Below are 27,308 nucleotides of genomic sequence, written 5' to 3'. Positions count from 1 at the left end.
TGAATTACAGTTTTCATAAATGTGCTGCTTTATGCTATTCATCTTAAATCAGCCTGAATTTAGGTGTATGCCAAGTGGAAAAACAAGAAATGTAAAATACAAAAAAAGAGTGGGAATTAATGAAAATGACTGTTTCCCTACATGTATCTGAAACCTTTTGTCATAAACAGAAGATGTTGCTTGCTCTCAAAGAAGATAATGCAGATTTGAATAAAATTCAGAACTATCAAGACTACCACATGAAAGACATTTATTGGCTTCTTACCTCTCCAGAAATTCTATGATCTTGAACCACCAGAGTGTTCGCATTGCTGTTTGGATCAATAGCAGAGCCGACACTCATTCTGGGTCCTACTAACATATACCGTTTCTCTCCCGATCTGTACTGGATGCTGTGGCACAGAGTTCCGTTCCCACTTGTATCCACATAATTTGGATCATGTGAGTACTTGGAGGCATAGTCTTGAGGTTTAGAGCACTGCATCACTATCAAGCTGATAATACTGATGGAAAAAAGTGCAGACACACAAACCACTGAAATGATCAGATAAAAAGTGACGTTGTTCTCATCTTTGTGATTTGCAGTGCTTTTGCTATCTGATGCTGCAAACGCCTCTTTGGTCTCCACTACTCTGACGATCACAGTTGCTGTAGCTGAGAGTGAAACATTTCCATTGTCTTTAACCAAGACAACCAGTTTGTGTTCAGCTTTGTCTGTTTCCATGAATGGCCGAAGTGTCCTGATCTGTCCCGTATAGCGCTCCAAACCAAAGAGTGTGGGGTCAGAAACTTGCTGCAGTGAGAATGATAGCCAACCATTGTATCCTATATCAGGGTCGTAAGCTCTTACTTTAGTTGCCAGGTAGCCTGCATTCACATTGCGTGGAATCTCCACCACAGCTTCACTGGAACCATTAGTGCTGACTGGAGACAAGATGACTGGAGCGTTGTCGTTCTGGTCCAGAATGAACGCTTTCACTGTGACGTTGCTGCTTAGTGACGGGGTTCCAGAGTCTTTAGCTACCACTTGGAACTGAAAGGTTTTCACTGTCTCAAAATCAAAACTTTTCAGTGCGTAAATGTTACCATTATCAGGATTAATATTTAAGTAAGAAGTTACACTCTGGCTGGTAATGAAATTCACAGTAGAATAGGAAATCTGAGCATTTTCACCATCATCTGCATCATAGGCACTGACGGTGAATATAGATGCACCAGGCTGATTATTCTCTTTTAAGTATAAGGTGTATGGATTCTGTGAGAAGACTGGACTGTTGTCATTAATATCTGATAATTGAACTCGGACTGTTTTTACAGATGATAAAGAAGGAATTCCTAGATCTTTAGCCGTTATTATTATATCATACTGTACTACTGATTCTCTGTCTAAACGACTCTTTGTCACTAAAGAATAGAAGCCACCCTCAGATGAAGGCTTCAGCTCAAAAGGCAAATCTTCAGGTAATGTACAAACAACTTGTCCATTGATTCCTGAATCGAGATCTGTTACTCCCATTAGTGCCACAATGGTACCCAGAGGCACATTCTCTGGAATGTGGTTAGACAAAGAAGTGATCTCTATCTCAGGTACGTTGTCATTCACATCCTCTATTTTCACAAAAACATTACAGTGTGTGGACAATGGGACTGGCCCAGTGTCAGAGACTTGTATGTTTAGCTCATAAAACTGTTGATCTTCATAATCAATTGGAGCTTTTAATTTGATTTCTCCAGTATTTTTATTTATTTCAAATAACTCAGAGTCCTTACTTCCAATTTTGCTTCGAAATGAATATTCAACAACCCCATTTATACCCTCATCGTCATCAGAAGCATTAACGTCTAATAAGAAAGTGCCGACTGCAACATTTTCAGGTAATATAACGTTGTATTTCTGCTGACTACATATGGGTGCATTGTCATTTATATCTAAAATAACGATCGTGATATTTTGGATTCCGGTTTTTGGGGGGTTTCCACCATCCACAGCTGTCAATACTAGATTATATAGTGGTATATGTTCTCTGTCTAGAGGTTTCTGCAGAATCAAAAATGGAATTTTATTATCTTTGCTCAGTTCAGAGTCTTCTGTTTCCAACTGAAACTTGTCGTGTTGGCTTAATTTATAAAACCGTAAAGCATTTAAACCCACGTCTGGATCTCGTGCACCTTCCAACTGAAAACGTGCGCCGGTCATTGCCGATTCCGATATTTCTAAACGATATTGTTTATCTGGAAAGCTGGGGTAATGGTCATTAACATCTACAATTTCTACCGTTATATGGTGCATTTCTAATGGGTTCTCTATTACAGCTTTGAGATTAATGTAACAAGGAGTGGTTTTACCGCAGAGTTCCTCTCTGTCTATCCTCTGGTTCACAAACAAAGCGCCGTCTCTCTGGTTAATTTGAAAAAGCTCTTGCTTCGTTCCCGTAACAATACGTAGGTTCCGGTCCACTAGCTTGCTTCCATCGAATCCCAGGTCCTTAGCCACATTTCCAACTATTGTGCCAGGTTGTAATTCCTCTTGAATGGTGTAGCGGATTTGAGCAAATGTCCCTTCACACAACGACAAAAGAACAACGAAACTGAGGAGCGCCCACTGACAATCTTTCTTGTTGTAATACTTAGGTCCCATGGTTGTCCATAAATTTTCCTGGCCAAGATCTCAAGCTAAGATATACATGGAATGTATAGAATTAATTTAATGCCACTGAGACTATTGAAGATTCAGTTTTCCTCTATCCGTTCCGATGTAGTGCCTTCTTGCCGCTACTGTGAGCTATGGCCGCACCACTGAACACCGTTTACCATTTATGTCGACAATTTCTTTGGCAACACTGCCGCCGCGTGACCTGGAGTAGGGTATATGACGTAATAGATGTGGATAAACTGCTCGCGAGTGAAAAAGCAAGTTCATGATGCCCGTGTACCCGGTTTATCAGTTTGTCGTTATAGTTAATTTAAGAATAAAGCTGAATCGTAAGCTGATAGCAAATTATCTAAACATCGTCAAAATTTGGAATCAAAACTTTATAGCGATCTTCAGTACATCGTCATTAAAAAACAATCTATGTCAAAGTTCTAATGTTTTTTTTCACGTAAAAGAGGTGACGTCTGTCTCCGGTACGTTGCCATTCACATGATCCTTTACACACACACATTTTCAGAACCGCTTGTCGCGGACGGGGTCACGGAGCCTACCCGGCAACACAGGGCGTAAGGCCTGAGGGGGAAGGGGACACACCCAGGACGGGACGCCAGTCCGTCGCAAGGTACCCCAAGCGGGACTCGAACCCCAGACCCACCGGACAGCAGGACTGCGGTCCAACCCACTGCGCCACCGCACCCCACCATGATCCTTTACTTTCACAAAAAACATTGCAGTGTGTGTGGTGTTTCAACAGTTTCAGTTATGAAAGCCGTACGTAGTTAAAAAATTCAGCTGTGGTATCAGAAACTGTTAACCGAAATAAGTACATAAATGAAAAATTTCATAATTTCCCTATTAGGATCTAACTGTAACTGGTAATTCTACCGAAAATTTAAACACTAAAATTTAACCAAACGTTTGTCAGGAGAGATGTTTCCATTTTTTAAATTTGGTTCACATATCACTCTTCCATTTCCCAGTGTACGGTATAATAGTATTATCACTACGAGCATACTTAAATCAAGGCAAAAAGAATGGTGTACAAAAAAACGCAATAAAACACAAGCATGTTGTAACGTTTTCATGAAAATTCCAAAGGAAAATTTGCAATCTCTCACAATAAAATATTGTCAGTTGTTGATGCTTAAATAAATAAGTAAATTTAAAATAGAAAAACAAAAGGCACGATCTGTCTGCTGCTTACCTCTCCTGAAGTTCTCTTCCTGTGCTCAGATACGACAAGAGTGTTTCCAGTACTGCTGGGAACAACAGCAGAACCGATACTCATTCTGGGCCCAACTAACATGTACCGTTTCTCTCCGGACCTGTACTGGATGCTGTGGCACAGAGTTCCATTGCCGCTCGTATCCACGTAATTGGAATCCTGTGAGTACTTGGAGGGATAGTCTTGAGGTTTGGAACACTGCATGGCTATCAAGCCAATAACACTGATGAGAAAAAGCGCTGATACGGAACCCAGTGAAATCATCAGATAAAATGTTACGTTATTCTCATCTTCGGTTTTCAGTGAGTTTTTAATGTCAGTTGCTGCAAACGCCTCTTTAGTCTCAACTGCCTTGATAATAACAGTTGCTGTAGCCGAGAGTGAAACATTCCCATTGTCTTTAACCAGTACTACCAGTTTGTGCTCAGCTTTGTCTGATTCCATTAATGGCCGAAGTGTCCTGATCTGTCCTGTGTAGCGCTCCAAACCAAACAGAGTGGGGTCAGTAACTTGCAGCAAAGAGAACGATAACCAGCCATTGTATCCTATGTCAGGGTCATAAGCTCTTACTTTAGTCACCAAATGTCCTGCGATCACATTGCGCGGAATCTCCTCCACAAATTCTGTCGAACCGTTACTGTTGACCGGAGACAAGATGACTGGAGCGTTGTCGTTCTGGTCCAGAATGAACACGTTCACTGTGACGTTGCTGCTTAGTGACGGTGTCCCAGAGTCTTTAGCTATGACTTGGAATTGAAAGGTTTTCATTGTTTCAAAATCAAAACTTTTCATTGCGTAAATATTACCATTGTCCTGATTAATATTTAAGAAAGAAGTTACACTTCGCCCGTTATTTACGTTCGCAAGAGAGTAAGAAACAAGAGCATTTTCATTCTCATCTGCGTCAGACGCGCTGATGGTGAATATAGACGCACCGGGTTCGTTATTCTCCAGCAAGTAGAAAGTGTATGGACTCCGTGTGAAGACTGGACTGTTGTCATTAATGTCTGATAATTCAACTCGGACTGTTTTGACAGTAGATAATGAAGGAATCCCCATATCCTTTGCGGTAATAGTAATATCATATTGTGGTACTGACTCCCTGTCTAAGAGGCTCTTCGTCACTAACGAGTAGAAGTTGCCCTCGGAGGAAGGTTTCAAATCAAACGGCAAGTCCTCGGGTAACGTGCAAACCACTTGACCATTGACGGTTGAGTCCAGGTCTGTTATTCTCACAAGCGCTACCACAGTACCATGTGGCGCGTTCTCAGGGATCTGACTGGAGAGAGAGGTGATGTCTATCTCGGGTTTGTTATCATTCACATCCAATACCTTGAGAATCACGTTGCATTGTGTCTTTAAGGGTAATACGCCTTTATCGGAAACATCAATATAAATTTTATAATTATCGTCTTCCTCGAAATCAATCAATCCTTGTACAGTTATTTCCCCCGTTTTACTGTCTAAGCGTAGAAGATCATTTGCTTTACTTCTGAAATTATTTCTGAATGAGTACTCGATTTCACCATTAATGCCTTCATCTGCATCGGATGCATTTACTTTCAACAAAAACGTTCCCACCTGTACATTTTCTTTTATTGTTACAGTGTATGGTTGTTGATCACACACGGGTGTGTTATCATTAGCATCCAAAACAATCACAGTGATATTGAGAATTCCAGATTTGGGAGGGCTGCCGCCATCCACTGCAGTTAGTGCAATATTATACTGTGCCACGGTTTCCCTGTCCAAGGGTTTTTGTAATACCAGAAATGGGATTTGGCTATCTTTGTCCAAAACCTTTGTTTCCAACAGGAAATTTTCGTTTTGACTGAGTTTATAAAGACGCAGAGCATTTAAATCTAAATCTGGGTCGTGCGCTGCCTCTAACTGAAATCTAGCTCCGGTCGATGTCATTTCAGGAATTTCTAAGTAATATTCTTTGTCTGGAAAACTGGGCGAATGATCGTTAACATCTAGAATTTGTATAGTAACGTGGTGTATTTCTAGCGGGTTCTCTGTTACTGCTTTGACATTGATATAACAAGGGGAAGTTTTACCGCAGAGCTCCTCTCTGTCTATCCTCTGGTTCACAAACAAAGCACCGTCTCTCTCGTTTACCTTGAAAAGCTCCTGCTTCGTTCCTGTGACAATACGTAGGTTCCGATTCATCAGCCCGTTCGCATCAAACCCCAAGTCTTTGGCAATATTTCCAACTATAGTTCCGAGCTGCGCCTCCTCTTGAATGGAGTAGCGGACTTGACTAGAGGCCCATTCACACAACAAGAAGAAAATCGCATGACGGAGAACAAGCCACCGGTGCTGAAACCCTTTGTTATAGTCGATCTCCATTATTATCCTCTGGGTGTGGCATTAACAGAAATCAAAGGAACATATCGGAAAAAAAAAAAATAGCTGTATTTCATACAGTAGGTTAGAGCTCACTCGTTCATTGAACTGTTTTGCGTCTGAGCATCTTTCAACCTCCTCTTTCCTCCACAACCCGGTCCACTGGGTTGAGCTACCCCGACAGCCTTATCATTTGCGTTTTACTGAACTATTTCCAGGAAAACACTGCCTCCATGCGCCTGATCTTCAAAACAATTTGCAGTGACCCTGTACTGAATTTACAAAGCAATCCAGTAACATATTTTCTCATTTCTGTAACTGCTGATAAGGTTACAAATTGCACCGTTTGTTATATTTTAAATTCAGAGTCTTGCTATGAAACAATTTAAATCAACGTACAGTTCAATCTGCTTTAAGTAGATTAATCTCTATTGTTCCTAAAATTTCTTACAGTGAAATGTGCACTTGTAGGAATTATACCACCGTACTTCTGACTTAGAGCAGTACATTGATATATTTTACTTTTGGAAAACGTTATTGAAAGGACTGTGACAAAAACCGAACTGGCACTTCTAAAAAATAAATGGCTGCAAAAAATTCTATAACGGAAATAACAATTCTGATTTCATGAATATATTACAAAACTCTGGCACTGATTTATAAAAAAAGTGCCTTTGCATTTGCAAGATGCACCTATTTTCTTCAAACAATAAAAGCAAGCAGAACTGAATCTTTTGAGTCACATCGAATTATTTATGCTGCTTTGTTTTTAAGGAAATATTATTTCAATATTCTTTCAAGAGTCGAGAATTCCTAATTACGATAAAGGTGCCAAGAAATGAACAAACGTGTTTTTATATTGGAAAATTAGAAACACTACATAAAACGTGTAGGGAGCGTGTAAGTTCATCACTGCATCGTAGAAAGAGAAACTTCAGCTCTCTGGAAAACTTTAGAATGTTTTCTGGGACCAGTGAAAACAATCGATGTTATGTCCTTTATAACAGTGACGGATTTAGCGCTTTTTTTTTTTTTTTTGCTTGTTGCCACTTTTTTCAGCAGAATCTGGATGAAAGTGTGTGAAAGTTAAAAGTAGAAGCAAATGACACAGTCTTAAGGAAAAGTTTCTCACACGTAGCTGAAACTTCTTCTCACATCACAAGAAACGGGTCCTTTCAACACGCGTACATACAAAAAAACCCAACATCATAAACAAAACGTATTCAAGAATCGATATGAAGACTAAGAGTGACAAGAATAATATTCATAATTCGCTTCTTACCTCTCCGGAAATTAGACTCCTATGATCTCGGACCACCAGAGTGTTCGCGTTGCTGTTTGGATCAAACGTAGAACCGATACTCATTCTGGGCCCAACTAACATGTACCGTTTCTCTCCGGACCTGTACTGGATGCTGTGGCAAAGCGTTCCGTTCCCGCTCGTATCCACGTAATTGGAGTCCCGTGAGTACTTTGGAGATTCGTCTTGTGGTTTAGAACACTGCATGGCTATCAATCCAATAATACTGATGACAAAAAGTGCTGATACGGACCCAAGAGAGATCATCAAATAAAAAGTGACGTTGTTCTCGTTCTCCTTTTGTACTACTTTTTCAAAATCTGACGCTGCGAAGGCTTCTTTCGTCTCCACTACTTTGACAATCACAGTTGCTGTGGCTGAGAGTGAAACATTCCCATTGTCTTTAACCAGTACGACCAGTTTGTGCTCAGCTTTGTCTGATTCCATGAATGGCCGAAGTGTCCTGATCTGTCCTGTGTAGCGCTCCAAACCAAACAGAGTGGGGTCAGTAACTTGCAGCAAAGAGAACGATAACCAGCCGTTGTATCCTATGTCAGGGTCATAAGCTCTTACTTTAGTCACCAAATGTCCTGCGATCACATTGCGCAGAATCTCCTCCACAAATTCTGTCGACCCATTACTGTTGACTGGGGACAAGATGACTGGAGCGTTGTCGTTCTGGTCCAGAATGAACACCTTCACTGTGACGTTGCTGCTTAGTGGCGGGGTCCCAGAGTCTTTAGCTATGACTTGGAATTGAAAGGTTTTCATTGACTCAAAATCAAAACTTTTCATTGCGTAAATATTACCATTGTCCTGATTAATATTTAAGAAAGAAGTTACACTTCGCCCGGTATTTACGTTCGCAAGAGAGTAAGAAACAAGAGCATTTTCATTCTCATCTGCGTCAGACGCGCTGATGGTGAATATAGACGCACCGGGTTCGTTATTCTCCAGCAAGTAGAAAGTGTATGGACTCCGTGTGAAGACTGGACTGTTGTCATTAATGTCTGATAACTCAACTCGGACTGTTTTGACAGTAGATAATGAAGGAATTCCCATATCCTTTGCGGTAATAGTAATATCATATTGCGGTACTGACTCCCTGTCTAAGAGGCTCTTCGTCACTAACGAGTAGAAGTTGCCCTCGGAGGAAGGTTTCAAATCAAACGGCAACTCCTCGGGTAACGTGCAAACCACTTGACCATTGACGGTTGAGTCCAGGTCTGTTATTCTCACAAGTGCTACCACGGTACCATGAGGCGCGTTCTCAGGGATCTGACTGGAGAGAGAGGTGATGTCTATCTCGGGTTTGTTGTCATTCACATCCTGGACCTTGAGAATCACGTTGCATTGTGTCTTTAAAGGTAATACGCCTTTATCGGAAACATCAATATAAATTTTATAATTATCGTCTTCCTCGAAATCAATCAATCCTTGTACAGTTATTTCCCCCGTTTTACTGTCTAAGCGTAGAAGATCATTTGCTTTACTTCTGAAATTATTTCTGAATGAGTACTCGATTTCACCATTAATGCCTTCATCTGCATCGGATGCATTTACTTTCAACAAAAACGTTCCCACCGGTACATTTTCTTTTATTGTTACAGTGTATGGTTGTTGATCACACACGGGTGTGTTATCATTAGCATCCAAAACAATCACAGTGATATTCAGAATTCCAGATTTGGGGGGGCTGCCGCCATCTATTGCAGTTAGTGCAATATTATACTGTGCCACGGTTTCCCTGTCCAAGGGTTTTTGTAATACCAGAAATGGGATTTGGCTATCTTTGTCCAAAACCTTTGTTTCCAACAGGAAATGTTCGTTTTGACTGAGTTTATAAAGACGCAGAGCATTTAAATCTAAATCTGGGTCGTGCGCTGCCTCTAACTGAAATCTAGCTCCGGTCGATGTCATTTCAGGAATTTCTAAGTAATATTCTTTGTCTGGAAAACTGGGCGAATGATCGTTAACATCTAGAATTTGTATAGTAACGTGGTGTATTTCTAGCGGGTTCTCTGTTACTGCTTTGACATTGATATAACAAGGGGAAGTTTTACCGCAGAGCTCCTCTCTGTCTATCCTCTGGTTCACAAACAAAGCACCGTCTCTCTCGTTTACCTTGAAAAGCTCCTGCTTCGTTCCTGTGACAATACGTAGGTTCCGATTCATCAGCCCGTTCGCATCAAACCCCAAGTCTTTGGCAATATTTCCAACTATAGTTCCGAGCTGCGCCTCCTCTTGAATGGAGTAGCGGACTTGACTAGAGGCCCATTCACACAACAAGAAGAAAATCGCATGACGGAGAACAAGCCACCGGTGCTGAAACCCTTTGTTATAGTCGATCTCCATTATTATCCTCTGGGTGTGGCATTAACAGAAATCAAAGGAACATATCGGAAAAAAAAAAAATAGCTGTATTTCATACAGTAGGTTAGAGCTCACTCGTTCATTGAACTGTTTTGCGTCTGAGCATCTTTCAACCTCCTCTTTCCTCGACAGCCCGGTCCACTGGGTTGAGCTACCCCGACAGCCTTATCGTTTGCGTTTTACTGAACTATTTCCAGGAAAACACTGCCTCCATGCGCCTGATCTTCAAAACAATTTGCAGTGACCCTGTACTGAATTTACAAAGCAATCCAGTAACATATTTTCTCATTTCTGTAACTGCTGATAAGGTTACAAATTGCACCGTTTGTTATATTTTAAATTCAGAGTCTTGCTATGATACAATTTAAATCAACGTACAGTTCAATCTGCTTTAAGTAGATTAATCTCTATTGTTCCTAAAATTTCTTACAGTGAAATGTGCACTTGTAGGAATTATACCACCGTACTTCTGACTTAGAGCAGTACATTGATATATTTTACTTTTGGAAAACGTTATTGAAAGGACTGTGACAAAAACCGAACTGGCACTTCTAAAAAATAAATGGCTGCGAAAAATTCTATAACGGAAATAACAATTCTGATTTCATGAATATATTACAAAACTCTGGCACTGATTTATAAAAAAAGTGCCTTTGCATTTGCAAGATGCACCTATTTTCTTCAAACAATAAAAGCAAGCAGAACTGAATCTTTTGAGTCACATCGAATTATTTATGCTGCTTTGTTTTTAAGGAAATATTCTTTCAATATTCTTTCAAGAGTCGAGAATTCCTAATTACGACAAAGGTGCCAAGAAATGAACAAACGTGTTTTTATATTGGAAAATTAGAAACACTACATAAAACGCGTAGGGAGCGTGTAAATTCATCACTGCATCGTAGAAAGAGAAACTTCAGCTCTCTGGAAAACTTCAGAATGTTTTCTGGGACCGGTGAAAACAATCGATGTTATGTCCTTTATAACAGTGACGGATTTAGCGCTTTTTTTTTTTGCTTGTTTCCACTTTTTCAGCCGAATCTGGACGAAAGTGTGTGAATTAACGGAAATAAAAGTTAAAAGTAGAAGCAAATGACACAATCTTCAAGAAAAGTTTACTCACACGTAGCTGAAACTTCTTCTCACATCACAAGAAACGGGTCCTTTCAACACGCGTACATACAAAAAAACCCAACACCATAAACAAAACGTATTCAAGAATCGATATGAGGACTAAGAGTGACAAGAATAATATTCATAATTCGCTTCTTACCTCTCCGGAAATTAGACTCCTATGATCTCGGACCACCAGAGTGTTCGCGTTGCTGTTTGGATCAAACGTAGAACCGATACTCATTCTGGGCCCAACTAACATGTACCGTTTCTCTCCGGACCTGTACTGGATGCTGTGGCAAAGCGTTCCGTTCCCGCTCGTATCCACGTAATTGGAATCCCGTGTGTACTTTGGAGATTCATCTTGAGGTTTAGAACACTGCATGGCTATCAAGCCAATAATACTGATGACAAAAAGTGCTGATACGGTCCCAAGAGAGATCATCAAATAAAAAGTGACGTTGTTCTCGTTCTCCTTTTGTACTACTTTTTCAAAATCTGACGCTGCGAAGGCTTCTTTCGTCTCCACTACTTTGACAATCACAGTTGCTGTGGCTGAAAGTGAAACATTCCCATTGTCTTTAACCAGAACAATTAGTTTATGATCAGCTTTGTCTGATTCCATGAATGGCCGAAGTGTCCTGATCTGTCCTGTGTAGCGCTCCAAACCAAACAGAGTGGGGTCAGTAACTTGCAGCAAAGAGAATGATAACCAGCCATTGTATCCTATATCAGGGTCATAAGCTCTTACTTTAGTCACCAAATGTCCTGCGATCACATTGCGCGGAATCTCCTCCACAAATTCTGTCGACCCGTTAGTGTTGACCGGGGACAAGATGACTGGAGCGTTGTCGTTCTGGTCCAGAATGAACACGTTCACTGTGACGTTGCTGCTTAGTGACGGGGTCCCAGAGTCTTTGGCAAGCACTTGAAATTGGAAAGTTTTTAGTATTTCGAAATCAAAACTTTTCAGCGCGTAAATGTTACCATTATCGGGATTAATATTTAAGAAGGATGCTACACTTCGGCTGTGAAAGACATTCCCAAGAGAATAGGTTATCACGGCATTTTCATTTTCATCTGCGTCATGAGCGCTAATGGTAAATATAGACGCACCAATATCATTATTCTCCAGCAAGTACAAAGCGTATGGACTCTCTGAGAAGACTGGGCTGTTGTCATTAATGTCTGATAATTCAACCGTAACTGTTTTAAAGGAGGATAATGCGGGAGTTCCCAGATCTCTCGCTGTAATAGTAATATCATACTGCGGTACCGACTCTCTGTCTAATTGGCTTTTCGTCACTAACGAGTAGAATCTGCTCTCGGAAGAAGGTTTTAAATCAAACGGCAGTTCTTTCGGTATTGTACAAACAATCTGCCCATTCACACCTGAGTCCAGATCTGTTACTCTCACAAGCGCCACAACCGTACCGAGAGGTGCATTCTCGGGAATCTGGCTGGACAAAGAGGTGATGTCTATCTCGGGCTTGTTGTCGTTTACATCCTCCACTTTCACATAAACATTACAAAAGGCAGTCATTGGTAAGGTTCCTTTATCAGATACTTGGACATTTAGCTCATAAACATGCTTTTCTTCGAAATCAATCTGGTCTTTGACTGCAATATCACCTGTTTTTTCGTCTAAACTGAAATATTCCGATGCTTTACTCCTGATTGTACTACGGAATGAGTATTCAATTTCACCGTTAACTCCTTCGTCTGCATCCGATGCATTAATTTTTATTAAAACTGTACCCAGTGCAACATTTTCTGGTACTGTGACTGTGTATTTTTGATGTTCACACTGGGGCGCGTTATCGTTAGCGTCCAAGACAATAACTGTAATATTCAGGGAACCAGTCTTATTCGGGCTGCCACCGTCCATTGCTGTTAGTTTCATGTTGTACTGTGAAATAAGTTCCCTATCCAGGGCCTTTTTCAGTACTATAAAGGGAATTTTATTATTAGGCAAGTCCTCTATTTCTAAGAAAAAATAGTCATTTGGGCTCATTTTATAGGAACGCAAAGCATTGAGGCCTATATCTTGGTCTAGTGCCCCTTCAACCTGAAATCGTGCACCCGGCATTGTTAATTCTGGAATTTCTAATCGATATTCCTTATCTGGAAAACTGGGTGAGTGGTCGTTCACATCCAAAATCTCTACGGTAATATGATGTATTTCTAGTGGGTCTTCGACTACAGCTCTCAGATTTATAAAACAAGGATACATTTTACCGCAGAGCTCCTCTCTATCCACTCTTTGGTTCACAAACAAAGATCCGTCTCTCTGGTTTACCTGGAAAAGATCTTGCTTTGTTCCTGTAACAATGCGTAGGTTCCGATTCACCAGCCCGGTTTTATCAAAGCCAAGGTCTTTAGCTATATTCCCGACCATGCTCCCGATCTGTAGCTCCTCTTGGATGGAATAGCGGACTTGTGCGTTTGCTTTTTCACACAAGAGCAAGACAGCGACACTAAGAAACACCCAGCGATATTCCAGTCTCTTCAGGTCAAATTTGGTTCCCATGATCACAATGGATGAGTTAATCCATCTCCATACAATGTTTATTTCGAGAAGATGTATAGCCCAGTAGTCAGTCCAGTTTAGGTTTTTCATGTGTTCGTTTTTGCTTTCCTCCTCTCCTCGAGCGAGACTAGTGTAGATACAACGAAGCTCTAAAGCGGAGCGCAGACGTGCTTCCATTAATTTGTTAGGCAACACCGCCGCCAGGCGTAGTAGTTCATGCGTACGTGTGAAAATACGAAATATTGAAAAATCACATAACGCTATTCGAAACATCATTTGGAAATACGCGGTACAAAATATCATATCGTGCCACTCACAAGAGAAAAAAATTTAAAAAAATGTGACCCTCACATTGTACGTTACAGCCCCCTAACGTACACAAACATAAACCTACATACACAGTACTGTGCAAAAGTTTTAGGCACTTGGGGGAAAAAAGCTGTAAAGTCAGAATGATTCCAAAAATAATGCTCTTGTCATGCTAGAACAATGGAAGCCGGGGCGAATATGAGTAGGACCCAATCGCAGGTTCTGTTTAGCAACAAACAAAACCAAGGAAGGAGCACGACGAAGAGCCACAGTCGGGGACAGGCGAGGGTCGGGCGATGAGCGTTCAGGGTTTCTCGGAGTAGACAAGGGACGTAGACGACGAGACGAAGCGAAGGTTGGTAGTCAGCTCAGGAGCTCAGGAGCTCAGGAGCTTGAAACGGAAAGGAGCGGAATCGTTGGCCGCACGAGAGTAGCTGTTGCACAAGTGAGGTGCCGCAAGCAGGCATGGGACCTTGCCCTTTTATCCCGTGACGTCTTGATGAGAGGCCAGTGCGGGCGAGATGCGCGTGACAGCTCTTAATTAATAAACTTCCTACAAAGCTTAGTTTCCATCCATCGTTAACTACCGCTTGGCGCGGCGGGTTTGGCCGGGTCCCGCTCTCTGGCGGGTCTGGGGTTTGAGTCCCGGTTTGGGTGTCTTCATTGGCTTGCGATGGACTGGCGCCCCGTTCTGGGTGTGTCCCCTCCCCCTCCAGCCTTGTGCCCTGTGTTGCTGCTTTAGGCTCTGGTTCGCCACGACCCCGCCTGGGACAAGTGGTTTCAGACGGTGTGTGTACTTTCTTTCTTTGACAGCATACAAAACCTTAACGTAATACTGTAACTTTTTGCAAAAGGAATGCTTGGAAATCTAAAATATGCACTTTCCCATTGACACTAATGCAAAAGACATTAAACAACCATCTAAAACAAATATTTTAGTGAAACATCTAAGTGCTTAATACTTTTGCACAGTACTGTAGTACTGTATATAGAGCAATATATTGTTGTACTAGTGTAATTTTTATAACTTTAATTTGAAAAACTGAAATGGATTAAAGACATTGTTACTGTATGTAATTCACTATTTACGCATTCAATTACACGAGGAAAGTGAAGAAATTATTCATTTATATTCAATAAGGTATTTTATATGGAAATTATGCATAATAGGTTAAACAAGTGACAGTTATCAATTATAAAGGAATCTGGCATCTGGTCTTTACGCGTTTAACACGGATGCATGATGTTGCGAGTCCCAAACACGATCACATTCCAGACCCGTCTGACTCACCATGAACAAAATTTCATACTTCAGTGTTGTACGGGACTCCACGAATCCCTAGACCCCTGGGAAATACTTCTCTTAGATTATGGGGCTCCAAAACCGCTTTATGTTTTCTTACAAGAGTGGTTCAAAAACTTAAACCAGTATGAATAAAATCTGCACTTCCATCTACCCAACATGCAAACCTCGGTTGTATGCAGAACGTTCAGTATTGAAAATTAGCTTTTGACTTTCACTGCGTACCTCTTGAAGTTTGTACATCTAATTGCCTCAGGTAACATTTTGCTCGGTCTCAGACCATACTGACATTTCTGATTTTTTTTCCCGTTCTGAAGCAGAAAATACCCAAATACATGCAATCGATACAGCTTTACGTATGCCATTTGTTGCTGAACTGAATGTGTTTAGCTCTGCAGGTGTAGTTGAATGTGTATATGCCACGAGTTTGCGGGAAAAGACATTTCATTGCCAGCAACCACTGCTGTACGCTGTATTACATTTACTAACATTTATTCATTTAGCAGACGCTTTTCTCCAAAGCGACGTACATCTCGGAGAAAATACAATTTGTGCATTACATTGAGAGAAAGAACATAGTTGCAGACGTGTGATTAAGTAAACTTAGTTTCTTTCCACTTTATGCACCGATGTTCATCGCTCGAGTGGGTGCATAAAACTCAGAATAGAAGATTCCTGATCACCTCCCTACATTTTTTTTAAAGGGACACAGAAATTTATGTATTGTTGTGCATTTGACATATAAACATTTGATTGACTGATTTTGATTAATTGATATGCAACACAGAGGAACAGAGCAACAATTAAAATGCTTTTAGAGTTTAAATATGAAACTAAAACACCATCAAGAAACTGAACTAGCTCAACCAACTCAGAATTAAACACTTAAAATTATCTAAGTATCTTTCCTACCTCTGATGCGTTTTGGCTTCTTACCTCTCTTGAAAGTGTACTTCTGTGTTCCGGAACGACCAGAGTGTTCCCATTAGTGGTCGAAGCCATTGCTGAACCGATACTCATTCTGGGCCCAACTAACATGTACCGTTTCTCTCCGGACCTGTACTGGATGCTGTGGCACAGAGTTCCGTTCCTGCTCGTATCCACGTAATTGGAATCATGTGAGTACTTGGAGGAATAGTCTTGAGGTTTAGAACACTGCATGGCTATCAAGCCAATAATACTGATGACAAAAAGCGCTGACACCGACCCCAGTGAAATCATCAGATAAAACGTTATATTATTCTCATCTTCATTTTTAAATGAGTTTTTCATATCAGTTGCTGCAAAAGCCTCTTTGGTCTCAACTGCTCTGATAATGACAGCTGCTGTAGCTGAGAGTGAAACATTCCCATTGTCTTTAACCAGTATCACCAGTTTGTGCTCAGCTTTGTCTGATTCCATGAATGGCCGAAGTGTCCTGATCTGTCCTGTGTAGCGCTCCAAACCAAACAGAGTGGGGTCAGTAACTTGCAGCAAAGAGAATGATAACCATCCATTGTATCCTATGTCAGGGTCAAAAGCTCTTACTTTAGTCACCAAATGTCCTGCGATCACATTGCGCGGAATCTCCTCCACAAATTCTGTCGAACCGTTACTGTTGACTGGGGACAAGATGACTGGAGCGTTGTCGTTCTTGTCCAGAATGAACACCTTCACTGTGACGTTGCTGCTTAGTGACGGGTTCCCAGAATCTTTAGCTACCACTTGGAACTCGAAGGTTTTCACTGACTCAAAATCAAAACTTTTCAGCGCGTAAATGTTACCGTTATCGGGATTAATATTTAAGAAGGATGCTACACTTTGACTGTTAATTACGTTACCAAGAGAATAAGATACGAAGGCATTTTCATTTTCATCTGCATCAGATGCGCTGATTGTGAATATGGACACACCGGGCTCGTTATTCTCCTCCAAGTACAATATATATGGACTCTGTGAAAACACCGGATTATTGTCATTAATATCAGATAATTCCACTCGAATTGTTTTGACAGACGACAATGAGGGAATCCCCAGATCTCTCGCTGTTATAGTTATATCATATTGCGATACTGATTCTCTGTCTAGGCGACTCTTTGTCAATACCGAGTAGAAGTTTCCTTCGGACGAAAGTTTCAGATCAAAAGGCAAATCTTCAGATATCGCACAAACTGTCTGTCCGTTCAGGCCCGAGTCAAGATCTGTTACACTCATTAACGCCACCACCGTTCCAATAGGCGCGTTCTCGGGAATCTGGTTCGACAGAGAGGTGATGTCTATCTCGGGCATGTTGTCGTTCACATCTTCTACTTTCACAAACACGTTGCAATGTGTGGTCAAGGCAGCAGTACCGGCATCCGAAGCTTCTACATTTATTTCATGGAGTTGCTCAGTTTCGAAATCAATTTTGCCTTTAATTTTAATCTCTCCAGTTTTCCTGTCCAAATCAAACAACTGAGACGCCAGACTACTAAATTTGTTTCCAAACGAATACGTTACTTCTCCATTGGCCCCGTCATCGGAATCAGATGCGTTTATCTGTATGACGAACGTGCCTATAGGAGCATTTTCCTGAATGGACACGGTATCATCCTGTTTATTACAAACCGGTGCATTGTCATTTACATCCAGGACTCTAACTGTGATATTAAGGATCCCCGATCGATGTGGATTGCCACCGTCGGAAGCCGTAAGCCATAGACTGTACGTTGGAATGATCTCTCTGTCAATAGCTTTCTGTAAAATCAAAAATGGAATTTTAATGTTTTCCCTTCGATCATGTATTTCTAGTTTGAAATATTCGTTCTGGCTCAGTTTATAAGACCGTAAACCATTGAAACCAACGTCTGGGTCTCGAGCACCTTCTAACTGAAAACGAGTTCCCGGTGTAGCAGATTCTGAAATTTCAAGCCGACTTTCATTACTCGGAAAACTGGGAGAATGGTCGTTAATGTCTACAATTTCTACAGTAACGTGGTGCATTTCCAGAGGATTCTCTATTACAGCTTTGAGATTAATGTAACAAGGAGTGGTTTTACCGCAGAGCTCTTCTCTGTCTATCCTCTGGTTCACAAACAAAGCGCCGTCTCTCTGGTTTACTTGGAAAAGCTCCTGCTTCGTTCCTGTGACAATACGCAGGTTCCGATCCACCAGTGAGTTTTTGTCGAAGCCCAAGTCTTTAGCTATATTCCCCACTAGAGTCCCGCGCTGTAGTTCCTCTTGTATGGAGTAGCGGACTTGAGAAGATACAAATTCACACAAAGACAAAAAGACCACAAAATGGAGAATGGCCCACCGATACCGCTGTCTACTTGTATAATTATACTCGTTCCCCATAATTAGACTTAACGCTTCTGACAACGACGTCATCCAAAGTCAGTCCAAATGTATTTTACATTAAGCCATCAAAACACTTTTGATCCGTTATTTTTCCTGCTCGTTTTTCCTTCTTTATTATTTCCAGCTCTTGTTATGTCGTCCACTCTCGGCACTGTGCTCAGCTAGAAAGCGCTCACAAAGCTAATAGCGATTCCCGTTTTACTCAGTTCCCAGGGCAACACTGCCGCCACGCGCCTTACCCAGGATATTTTAACCCAGTTCAATTTGTTATACAGACGGAGTCGCAACTTACACTCAGACTGGAGGATTGGCACAGTGCATAAAGGCAAAAATCACATATAAGCATAGTTACATTCATTCACTTAGCGGACGCTTTTCTCCAAAGCGACTTACAATGGATACTATGTTTTGTAACTAGCCCACATGCCTTACTCACCAAGGTGACTTATACTGCTAGATACACTACAATGGGTCACTCATCCATACATCAGTGAAACACACTCTCTTTGCGTTACTCACACTAGGGTTGAACCTGGACAGCACGTCTTCAGACTGTGGGAGGAAACCGGAACATCCGGAGGAAACCCACGCAGACACGGCGAGAACATGCAAACTCCACACAGACTGAGTAGGGATCGAACCACTCAGGCGCTGTGAGACAGCAGAGCTACTCGCTATGCCACCGTGCTGCCCGTATATAGGTATTAACATATACATATTGATATGTTACCACAAGCTTTCTCCAACATTAAAATAATAGTACATATAATAATAAACATGCTGTGAAGAACACACTGTAACTGATGGGATGGTATCTCGTCCACGGTGTACTTTGACTGCCTCTGGGATAGGCTCTGGACAACCGCAACCCTGACGTGGAAGAATGGTTAACGATAGTGAATGAATGAGATGAATGAGAGTAAGTGAGTGAGTGAATGAGTGAGCGACATTGTAATTTCTCAGAAAAAAAAAAAGTAGTAATATAAGTATCCACGTTTAATTATATAACTTCCAAGAAAAAAAAATTCTGGCAGTTTACATTGAAATGTAAATACAGCTAAAAACGTAAGAGGTTGTCTTTCCAACGATATCGAATAGATAGATAGATAGATAGATAGATAGATAGATAGATAGATAGATAGATAGATAGACTTAATTTCAGGTTTATACCACAGGTCTGATGCTCATCACTGGAAGTACCAGGGTACAAATTATATCCTTAAACCACAGGAAAATTGGCCTAATTCTGCGATTTTATATTTTTAATGCCATTTCAAATTTCTGACTGATGATTTTGTATCGTAAAACCATCCACAATCATGAAAATTGACCTATTTAAATAAAACTTCTTATATACTTCTTGTACTCTGCCTGCAGTAACTAAACAATGGCAAGTTGCCAAATTTGATGTATTTTTTTAATTAAAAAAGACTTTACTCAATTTGTCCTTTTAAAACTGCACAATTGACGGTGTTCGTTTAGCAAAACGGTCAAATCTTATTATAAAAAAGAAAATACAAAACAAAAATGCTGAAAGGCGTAAAAGCACTTTGTTAACTATTTTTTACCCATTCCCATATAATTATTATTACTGTAGCAGTCACTCCAGATATTTAAATAAAGAAAAAGAACCAATAAGTAAAATTAAATATTACACACCACACATTAATTTCTTACAGAACATTAAAATATATTGGTCTCTTACCTCTCCTGAAAGCGTCCGTCTTTGTTCAGAGACCGTAAGAGTGTTGCCATTGCTGCTGGGAACAGGAGTAGAACCGATACTCATTCTGGGCCCAACTAACATGTACCGTTTCTCTCCGGACCTGTACTGGATGCTGTGGCACAGAGTTCCGTTCCCGCTCGTATCCACGTAATTGGAGTCCCGTGTGTACTTTGGAGATTCATCTTGAGGTTTAGAACACTGCATGGCTATCAAGCCAATAATACTGATGACAAAAAGTGCTGATACAGATCCTAATGATATTATAAGATAAAAACTGACACTGGTCTCTTTTTCGTGATTGACTGTGCTTTTGACGTCCGATGCTGCAAACGCCTCTTTGAACTCCACTGCTTTCATAAGCACAGTTGCCGTGGCTGAAAGTGAAACGTTCCCATTGTCTTTAACCAGAACAATTAGTTTATGATCAGCTTTGTCTGATTCCATGAATGGCCGAAGTGTCCTGATCTGTCCTGTGTAGCGCTCCAAACCAAACAGAGTGGGGTCAGTAACTTGCAGCAAAGAGAACGATAACCAGCCATTGTATCCTATATCAGGGTCATAAGCTCTTACTTTAGTCGCCAAATGTCCTGCGATCACATTGCGCGGAATCTCCTCCACAAATTCTGTCGACCCGTTACTGTTGACCGGAGACAAGATGACTGGAGCGTTGTCGTTCTGGTCCAGAATGAACACGTTCACTGTGACGTTGCTGCTTAGTGATGGGTTTCCAGAATCTTTAGCTACCACTTGGAACTGGAAAGTTTTTAGTATTTCGAAATCAAAACTTTTCAGCGCGTAAATGTTACCATTATCGGGATTAATATTTAAGAAGGATGCTACACTTTGGCCGTGAAAGATATTCCCGAGGGAATAGGATATCCTGGCATTTTCATTTTCATCTGCGTCATGAGCGCTGATGGTGAATATAGACGCACCAATATCGTTATTCTCCAGCAAGTACAAAGTGTATGGACTCTGCAAGAAGACCGGGCTGTTGTCATTAATGTCCGATAATTTCACTTCAACTGTTTTCATAGACGATAATGAGGGAGTTCCTTGATCTTTAGCTTTAATTACTATGTCATACTTTGCTACTAACTCTCTGTCTAAACTGTTCTTAGTCACTAAGGAATAGTAGCTGCCCTCGGATGATGGTTTCAGGTCAAACGGCAAGTTCTCAGGTAACGTACATACGACTTGTCCGTTAACACCTGAATCAAGGTCTCTTACTCCCATCAACGCCACAGTAGTACCAATGGGCGCACTCTCAGGAATCTGGCTGGACAGGGAAGTAATATCTATCTCGGGCACGTTGTCGTTTACATCCTCTACTTTCACAAATACATTGCAGTAAGCGACCATAGGCGAAAGTCCTCTGTCAGATACCTGAACGTTTATCTCATATTCCTTTTGTTTTTCGAAATCAATCGTGTCTTTCACAGTTATTTCTCCGGTTGTGGGATTCAGCGTGAAAAGCTCAGACGCTTTGTTTCTAAATTTACTTCTAAATGAATATTCCACTTGACCATTAATTCCCTCGTCTGCATCCGATGCATTAACTTGCATTAAAACTGTTCCCAGTGGCACATTTTCTGGAATGGTGACAGTGTATTTTTGTTGTCCACATATAGGCGCATTGTCGTTAGCATCCAGAACAACTACTGTGATGTTAAGAGTTCCAGATTTTTTCGGACTGCCCCCGTCTATTGCCGTCAGCTGCATATTATACTGTGGAATAAGTTCCCTGTCCAATGACTTTTTAAGTGTGATAAACGGAATCTTACTATCCTCAGAAAGTTCGGTTATTTCCAGCTGAAAATAATCATTCTGAGTAAGTTTATAAAGCCGCAAAGCATTTAATCCTATGTCTGAATCCTGAGCACCTTCAACCTGAAATTTCGCTCCGATCATTGTCAGTTCTGGGATTTCTAACCGATATTCTTTATCGGGAAAACTGGGAGCATGGTCATTAACATCCACAATCTCTACAGTAATGTGATGCATTTCTAGCGGGTTTTCGATCACAGCTTTAAGATTAATGTAACAAGGAATAGTGTTACCACAGAGCTCCTCTCTGTCTATCCTCTGGTTCACAAACAATGCGCCGTCTCCCTGGTTCACCTGGAAAAGCTCTTGCTTTGTTCCCGTCACAACACGGAGGTTCCGATCTGCCAGCTCGCTTGCTTCGAAGCCCAGATCTTTAGCTACGTTCCCAACTGTGGTGCCAGTTTGTAATTCCTCCTGGATGGAATAGCGGACGTGACCGGTCGTCTTTACATACAACGAAAATTGTACCACAAGATGTAAAAATGCCCACAGATGCTGCCTCCTATGATTAGCGAGTGCCATGTTCAAATGTTTTCAAAACGGTATATATCTTCTCAGCGGTTAAAAAACAAAAATCGACTCAGTTGAAAAATATAGACGTGATGGTGCGTGGGCAGATTTTCCCAGCATCTTATAGCAGTTTTTTTTTTCCCCAGCACACTGCCTTTTGTGGTTTTGTGCTTTTGCTGTTTGGGGCGAATCCCACCTTCAGTGACGTGGGTGGGCTTTAAATCACGTGTTTTCCTCTTCTGCAGTACTTCATCGTGTCGAGAAAGACACGATATTTACAATATTTAATAAAACACTTAATTTAATTTTAAATAGTTAATAAACTTAATTAATTTGAATTGTTTCATCAACTCAGTATAATATCAAATGCCAGATTAGATGGTATTATTTCATACGTTGCAATTTGGTTTTAAGGTTGTAGTAGAACAGGAAATATATTCTCTGTAGGTAGCCGATTTCCAAATGCAGTTAAACTGCTTATTAGGTAACATTACCGGCAACCATTTCCTGAACATCCTTCTGAGAACGTGTAACCGTCAGGTACTTTAAGCACTGTGCAATAAATTTTCGATTAAATATATGTTCTCTTACATTATCACTTTTAGCTTTAGTTTCTTCATTGCGTAGCTATACGGTAAGAAGATACATGAAGACCGCAACTATTATATTTCTTTTTGTTGCTTAAATACAGTGTTTTCGGTTGATTTTTGACTGGCCATGTTGTTTTATCTTGTTTGTGGCCTTTTTATAGCAACATACAGAAACACTGAATTCTCATCCCAGTCACTTGGCCATACTTCCATACGTAAATAGATGCTTAAACGATGAATTTCACCATCTGCCCTCATTGTTATATACAGTATATAGTACCAGCTAATTCAGCAGAGCCGACTGAAGGTTAAATTCACAGCAAGTGCATTGAGCCTAAACGTTGGTAAACACTGACGCCTTGTGGCCATAGAATAAGCAGAACTGTTTGGATGCGCTTTCTGTTTCTCTGCGTGTCTTTCGGCAATGTTATGCCTTGGAAACAAAAGGTAGATATGACGGATGTTAATTATGCTGTCGATTAAACCCCAGGATCTATAACATTAAAATAATTTCAACAGTATTTAGATAAATTTATTGAAACGGTTTCTGCGCGTGATCCATGGTCGTCTATGTATCGGTTTTGACGCTTCCTCAAAATTTCCTGCCTTTTCCACAGCAGGAATCACAAACCCGCGACGAAGATCTTAAAAAGATGTACAAAACTGTTAGAGTGCAAATGCAAAGGAACCGATATCGCGTAGAAGCATGATATCACGTCGATGTGCTCATTTATTATACGGCAATGTCTTTGTTGCTTAATAGCGTGAGGATCACGAAAGAAGCCTAATAATTAACCTAGAGGCTTGATTCCGACAAGCGGAACTTCCGTAAATTCATAAGTGCTGTAAATTTTCGCTTTCAGTTTATATGGTCGTATAAGACCTTGTTTTGTCCGCTACACAGCTTACTCAGACTGCAAGCCGCATCCCTGGGCTATGACGTGTGCAGTACAGGACCGGCCTGCTGCTTGTTTCCTTGGCAACGGAGCAGCACTACAGTGGTTGCTGTCCGTGGTGCTGAATTATTCAAGTTTATTTTCAACGACGTAAACGCAGCTGGGAAGGAATAAAAGAACGAAAGAAAACACAAAACTTAGACTTGTAGCTATTTTTTAACTGAACTATTTCTTGATATTCCTGCTGAAAATTATTATGTAGTTTCAAACTTAAAAATACAATGAACTGACTTGTGTAAAGCAGTATTATTTTTTTTCAGTTTTCAGTACCAGCGAAGCTGCACAGCTCTTTTTCACATCCTAAGTTTCCTTTTTGTTACTTGAGCTGCCTTCTTTTCAGAGTGTGCAAATGTTCATGAAACACTGATAATCTAAAAGAAATATAATCTGAACAAAATGTACTGTAGGTTTATGTGGTTAAATTTTAAGTACAAAACCTGAAAGCATGTCCTGTATTCACAAATCTCTAAAGTGACACACTGAAATATTTATATGTCTTCAAACAGCAGCTGAGATGGTGACATTTTCCAGTAGAACAGCCACTTACATTTACCTGAGACTTTTCCTCCCAAGTGACTTACACTGTTAAGATAGTTACCCATTCATATACTGTAGCTCAGTAATTTTTTTTACTGGAGCAATTTAGGATAAGTACCTTACTCAAGGATACTATAGTTCAAGGTGAGTCCCAAACCTACAACATTTGGGTCCAAAGGGAGCAGCTCTAACCACTATGCTACCAGCTGCCTACTTCCCAATAAAGCTTTACTTCAGTCATATCCAAAAGAAATTGGGATCTGCTATCCCTTATGACACTGAAAACTAGGTCAATAGTTTTTTATGTTAAAACAACCCACCTTCAATCACTCAGTAGCTGGTCAACAGGATATTGGGCATAAACATACCAGTATTATGTGCCATACGACCTTTTATTGCGCACAGTATAAATCCACCCCTTCATATGATAATATTTGTGTGACAAAGTAGGGATTATCAGCATAATTCCCTCATTCAGGTATTCCAGTGAAAGGGTGCCCCATCAGTCCCCTCTTGAAAGGTTCTTCTGTTATCTGTTATTATGTATTGTCTACAATCTGTCATTATGCAATTGTTTTGGTTATATTTCTTTACATTTCTAAGGTTACATATGCTACAAGGTTTCACTTATACGTCTACCCTTTAACTCACCAAAACACTTTATTGTGAGGCTTGTAAGTGTACCAGAGGCTGTCTTGCAGTAGCATCCATATCCTTTAACAGATGGTGGGAGATAAAATGGGTCAGCATCAGTTGAAGACATCTGAAAAACAACCTCTACCCATTTCTCTCACACATCCACAACCATTCTCTATTCTCCCCGATTACTGAGAAGTAAGTGCAAATTTTGAATCATTTAAAAATATTGTCCTATTTACAAGACAGCTCTGGTCAAAAAGAACAAAAATTTTACTCAGCAAAAAAAAAAAGGGGGGGGGGGTGGAGCTAATAATTTTTGGCCTTTTCTCTCAGCTTACGTCTGTTAGGCTACACTGACATGCTGTTGTTGAGAGCAGAAGGAGTGATGACAGGATAGTGCCAGTCAAGGACGAGAAGACAGGAGATCCATTCATAGGGTATTCTTAATGAAAGAGATCAGAATGACGGTCTTTGCTGTGGTACTCCAGTCTGTTCAGTTATACTGATATTCTGTGATATTTTGTGATATTCCCTCTGTTTCTGTAAAGCACCTTAAAGAGTCAGTATGATCCTTTATCACCTCTACTGTATTTCTACACTGTTTCATCAATGCTCTCACTCAATAATCCATCCCAACAGAGTGTGCACAACTGATACTGGTGATACATACAGCAGCCTTGACGATGTATACAGATATTTTGATTGGATAGCTCTTCCCATATCACGCAAGGTTACAACTCAAAGGACAACATACCAACATAATCTTGCTCCATGTACACCTATTACAGACAAGGAATACTGGACTACATATGAAGTCTAAATAGGAGTCATTCATTCTGGGAGAATAAATATGTGCTAGAGAAAATGATAGTACCCTCAGATAATATACTGGGTAATATATTTACTGAAACTGAAATATGACATTGCAATAAATCATGTGAATTATATTTGCCCACATTTTGTTCTACCAAACATTCCCAGTTTTGTTAACTGTCACTCTTGGTTTCCCTATCTTCAAGAATACACATCTCCAGAATCTCAGACACGTAGAGGTATAGAACTCTTATTCTCCCTTCCTTTGCCACATTTTGTTGCTGGATTTGTGTACAAGGACCTTACTGCAAGAAATGATAAATGTAAAATAATACACATCTGGCTCCAACTGGTTACACATTAAACTGTAGGACACCACAAATGTACTATTGTAATACAGGAATACAGTACAAGCAAGTCATTTCATTCTAAAAAATTAATTGCTTTGAGGTGTATCATTACTGTAATACAATACACAAACCATTTAGATAATATGAAGAGCTGCATTAATAATTGTAAATGTTTCTTTCAAATCAAATACATTACCAATATTATTTTCACAATAGCAAAATGTACAGACCCAATAAAGTCATCAACCTCATTGTCAGATTTTAGAATTTGAAACTGTGTATTATGTCAAGTTATTTTTCTGTTTTCATTTATTCTATTAAGAAACACAGTGTGTCTTACAAAGCATTTTTGTCTCACTTAGAAATGAAAGCTGACTTGTAAAATTAATGAGAAAATAAGTTGAGATGTTAACCAGAGTTGTTGCTAATCAAACATGCAAAATTTATTTCTCTAATGCCTCAAATTCATAATCATCTGAAATATCTTTTAAGACATTTTAGATGTTCTGGTTTTAAATGAGAGAGAGAATGCTAACACCAAACTGCTCAGCACTGGTATTAATCTAACACCTGCATGCTGAATAAGCCTAAGTAAGTGTGCACTGACATAGTAAATATTTAAATCACAGGGACTGCAGAGCATTTAATTCACATACTGGATGGAGTTTTCAGGCTGGTTCGTCCAGAGCTGCACATTCGTGAGGCTTGTTAGACAACTGTTTCACTTGACCTGCTGTGCCCACCCTATTTCCCGTGAATTCACAGTAATAGATCTTTCATAATACAATTCTGTTTTTGCCCTTAGCTTCTCTTTTTGGTAACCAAAAGTGTTGAAATCATACAAATGAAAGAGCCTGACGGGCACAGTCCATACGTTTTCAGCACAAGCA

At 40.4% G+C, this 27,308-nt stretch overlaps 2 protein-coding genes across 7 annotated transcripts in view; both read right to left on the bottom strand.

Annotated features, from left to right (window-relative positions):
- The window catches only part of LOC108934193 (protocadherin alpha-C2-like), a 163,281-nt gene extending 140,563 nt beyond the window's left edge, over nucleotides 1-22,718 (bottom strand). For 2 of the 6 annotated variants that reach the window (XM_029251185.1, XM_029251190.1), the window contains exon 1: nucleotides 3,858-6,355. In XM_029251185.1, the coding sequence (XP_029107018.1) occupies nucleotides 3,858-6,230 (2,373 nt within the window). In that variant the 5' untranslated portion in view covers nucleotides 6,231-6,355. Of the gene's footprint in view, nucleotides 1-265; nucleotides 2,690-3,857; nucleotides 6,356-7,509; nucleotides 10,025-16,088; nucleotides 18,634-20,175 lie in introns of those variants that run through there. The other 4 variants (XM_018751730.2, XM_018751727.2, XM_029251191.1 and 1 more) reach the window with 4 other exon arrangements.
- On the bottom strand, nucleotides 11,153-13,696 carry LOC114910425 (protocadherin alpha-8-like). The gene has a single exon (XM_029251198.1). The coding sequence runs from the start codon at nucleotides 13,628-13,630 to the stop codon at nucleotides 11,153-11,155; it is 2,478 nt and encodes an 825-aa protein (XP_029107031.1). The 5' UTR covers nucleotides 13,631-13,696.
- Nucleotides 22,719-27,308: the final 4,590 nt, after the last annotated feature.

Source organism: Scleropages formosus, chromosome 4, assembly GCF_900964775.1.
Source record: "Scleropages formosus chromosome 4, fSclFor1.1, whole genome shotgun sequence".
NCBI classification, from domain to species: domain Eukaryota; kingdom Metazoa; phylum Chordata; class Actinopteri; order Osteoglossiformes; family Osteoglossidae; genus Scleropages; species Scleropages formosus.
This window is presented reverse-complemented; position numbering and strand designations above follow the sequence as displayed.

Bases quoted from the DNA above. Each gene is read 5' to 3' on its own strand.
- LOC114910425 (XM_029251198.1), bottom strand. From the start codon at position 13,630: ATGAAAAACCTAAACTGGACTGACTACTGGGCTATACATCTTCTCGAA.